At 36.7% G+C, this 3,277-nt stretch overlaps 1 protein-coding gene across 1 annotated transcript; it reads right to left on the bottom strand.

The window, feature by feature from the left end:
* Positions 1 to 1,414: 1,414 nt before the first annotated feature.
* Positions 1,415 to 2,320, bottom strand: LOC117800137 (olfactory receptor 4K3-like). The gene has a single exon (XM_034652676.1). It carries the CDS (start codon positions 2,318 to 2,320, stop codon positions 1,415 to 1,417), a length of 906 nt encoding a protein of 301 aa, XP_034508567.1.
* Positions 2,321 to 3,277: the final 957 nt, after the last annotated feature.

The raw sequence follows: 3,277 nt of genomic DNA on the forward strand, positions 1-3,277 counted from the left end.
ACATCTGTCACCCCATTGATCGCCAGGGTTGATTCAGCTGATTTGGCTGGCTAGGCGGGTGTCCCCTTCCTCCCTCACGGCTCCATGTGCGACCCTCCCAAAGCTGTGTGCTCTGTCGAAGAGGACGACCTTCCCCGATAGAGGAGAACTGTTCTTCAGTCAAGTGTATAGGAGTAGCTGCGCTCCCCTGCTAGAACCTCCAAACAAGCTCTCAAAAAGCTGCTTTTGTTACAGCATGGGGATAGGACCCATGGGCAGAAAGGGCTGCACTCCTGCTGTGTGAAGCTGGTGGTTATATGCTTGGTGTTCAAGGGAGAGGGAACATGCAAGGAGTGTTAGATCATAAATGTTTTCTTCAAATTTCTACTGCTAAACTACTTCTGCGGGATTTCTAATGGTGCTTATCATTCAGCTCAATTTTAACTATTGGTGAGATGTACAGGCAGTCATGAGACCTTTTAAAAATGAAGCAACTGGCATGTATTTGATCCTTATTGGAGCTATGCAAGCTTCAGATCAGACTTCTGGGCTAAAGGTGAACATTCTTCTGTTTCCATTCCTCTTCAGTTATGTTGTATGTAGTAATAATGAACAGTTCACAAACGTTGTATATAATCCAGTTGCTTACAGGCCATCTGAACACTGAAGTGAATTTAATGGATAATTTATTCTAAAATCAGACTTTTGGGCCTCACTTTCAGAACACTTTTCCCTATTTTTATCTGATATAGATAATGAACTTCCTAACCCATTTACAAATAAAAAGAAGTAAAATCCCCAAAGGTCATTAGTATATCCATGTTTGTATTTAATTTAGCACATGTTCCGAAGATAATTACACTGTTTCACAAATGACTATAACTATGATTCATTTCTTTTCTGAGTATGATAGGGAATACTTAATTATTACCTTTACAGCTGTCTCTCCAGATAAGGTAGCTAAAATATCAACTGAGAGACTAATTATCCATTTATAAATATAAAGAGCAACATTCAATGCACTGACCTATTGACCAAAATTTAGAGATCTATGTGAAATGCTTTGCTCAAAGAAATGCTTAGCATAATAGAAAATTTTAAGATAAGGTGTTGGAGTAGCAGCACTAATACTAGTAAGTAACATCAACTTGTTATTAATTTTAAGTCATTCTTGAGCACAACCAAAATCATAGTCATAGAGATTTACCAAATTTTCCAGACAGGAAATCATTTTGCATTCTGTGATCAACAAATGATTGTGGAATATGACAGAATTGGCATAAAAGTTTTACTAGAGACACACATGATTACCATATGTGAATTGGGGAATGCTTCCCAGTCCCAAGCAACAGGACAGGCATGGCTAATTTAGAGATCCTACGGTGGACATTCTGATACTGTGAGACCCTGAAATACAGAAATCCATATGCCGACATCATAGTCTCTTAATGGCATTTTTAATTTCTTTGTTCCTTAGAGTATAAATGGCTGGATTTAGGAGAGGTGTGATGACAGCATAAAATACAGCAAGAAACTTGTCCACCCAGGTGATGCTGAGTGGCCACAGGTAGATAAAGATGCAAGGCCCAAAGAATAACACTACCACTGTAATGTGGGCAGTGCAGGTGGAGAGAGCCTTGGATGCCCCATCTTTAGAGTGAAGCCAGATGGCAAGCAGAATATAAAAGTAACAGATCAGCAACAGAATGAAGCAGATAGTTGCCAGTACCCCACTGTCAGCATTTATCCACATTTCTAGAATAGAGGTGTCTATGCAAGCCAACTTGATCACCAACAGAATATCACAGAAAAAGCTATCCAATTCCCTCAGTCCACAGAAGGGTAGCCTTAAAATCATAGCTAGTTGGCTTATTGAATGCACAAACCCAATGATCCATGATGTCATCACTAACCCAATGCACATTTGCCTGTTCATGATGCTGAGGTAGTGAAGTGGCTTGCAGATGGCCACGTAACGGTCATAGGCCATTGACACAAGTAGCACCATCTCACCCCCTCCAAAGAAATGTCCAAAGAAAATCTGACATATGCAGCCTTCAAAAGAGATGGTCTTGTTTTCCTTGAGAAAGTCTGTGATCATTTTAGGGGTAGTGACTGAGGAAAGGCAGAAATCAGTGAATGAAAGATTGGCTAACAGGAAGTACATGGGGGAGTGGAGATGAAGGTCAGCAATAATTACGAGCACAATGCAGTTGTTGCCTAAAATGGTGATCAAATAAAGTGAAGAAAATATCACTAGTAGGAAGGCCTGGAGCTCCCATGAACTACAAAGCCCCAAAATAATAAATTCAGACACCACAGACTGGTTTACTCCTTCCATTTAGTCCAGTTTGTTCTAAATTTATCTGAAGAAAAGACAGGAAATTAGATTTTCTGAATAAACAGTATGTGAATCAAGAAGATTTATTCTACATTGCTGATGAAAGTATATACTAATATAATCAGTCTAGAAAAATGTTGGTCTTATTTTGTAAAGCTCAATATTCACAAATTCTGTGGTTCATCAATTTTGCTCCCAATTCCATACCCAAGATGAACTCTTATGTATGTATATAAAGAGAAATATAATGATCCCCATAAACAAGGCAATGAAATGTTATTCAGAACCATAAAAATTACAATTATAAAATGATATAGATGTATCTTAGACATAATAATGAAGGAAAAGGAGTCCAAAATGGATCCACTCAGTACAATTTTTATAAAATGTAAATCAATAGAAAAATAACAGTATACATTGCAGGAACTCGGATAAGTGATAAAACTATATACAGAAAGAGAAGATGTAAGATGTAAATAACCTCAAGTAAGGGGAGGTGAAAGGTCATCATAGAGATGAGCACATAAGCAGTTGTATGTTATTAACAATTGTTTAGATCTTATATTAGATCTTTGGGTCATGTTTTTATCAGCATAATTTTATCATTAAATAAACAAGCAAAGAAACACAAAATGGGCTGGCAAAAATAGTGAGACTATGTTATGAATCAAGAATTATGATCAATTTGGGGTGCCTGGCTGGCTCAGTCAGTACAGTATGCAACTCCTGACCTTGGGTTTATAAGTTCAAGCCCTACAGTGGGCATAGAAATTACTTTAAAATAAAATATTTTTTTAAAAAAAGAATTACGATCAATACTATAGACCTGAGGTAAAATAATATTTTTTAAAATGATATTTATTGTGTAAATCATGTATGTTAGAAAAATAGTTTCTATTTATAAATTTGAAAAACTGAGACAATGTTTAACACATTATTGAAGCTTAATTTTTTTTT

Source organism: Ailuropoda melanoleuca, unplaced genomic scaffold (assembly GCF_002007445.2).
Source record: "Ailuropoda melanoleuca isolate Jingjing unplaced genomic scaffold, ASM200744v2 unplaced-scaffold6460, whole genome shotgun sequence".
Taxonomy (NCBI): domain Eukaryota; kingdom Metazoa; phylum Chordata; class Mammalia; order Carnivora; family Ursidae; genus Ailuropoda; species Ailuropoda melanoleuca.

What these genes read in the sequence shown, in the direction of transcription:
- LOC117800137 (XM_034652676.1), bottom strand. Translation starts at nt 2,320, where the DNA reads ATGGAAGGAGTAAACCAGTCTGTGGTGTCTGAATTTATTATTTTGGGG.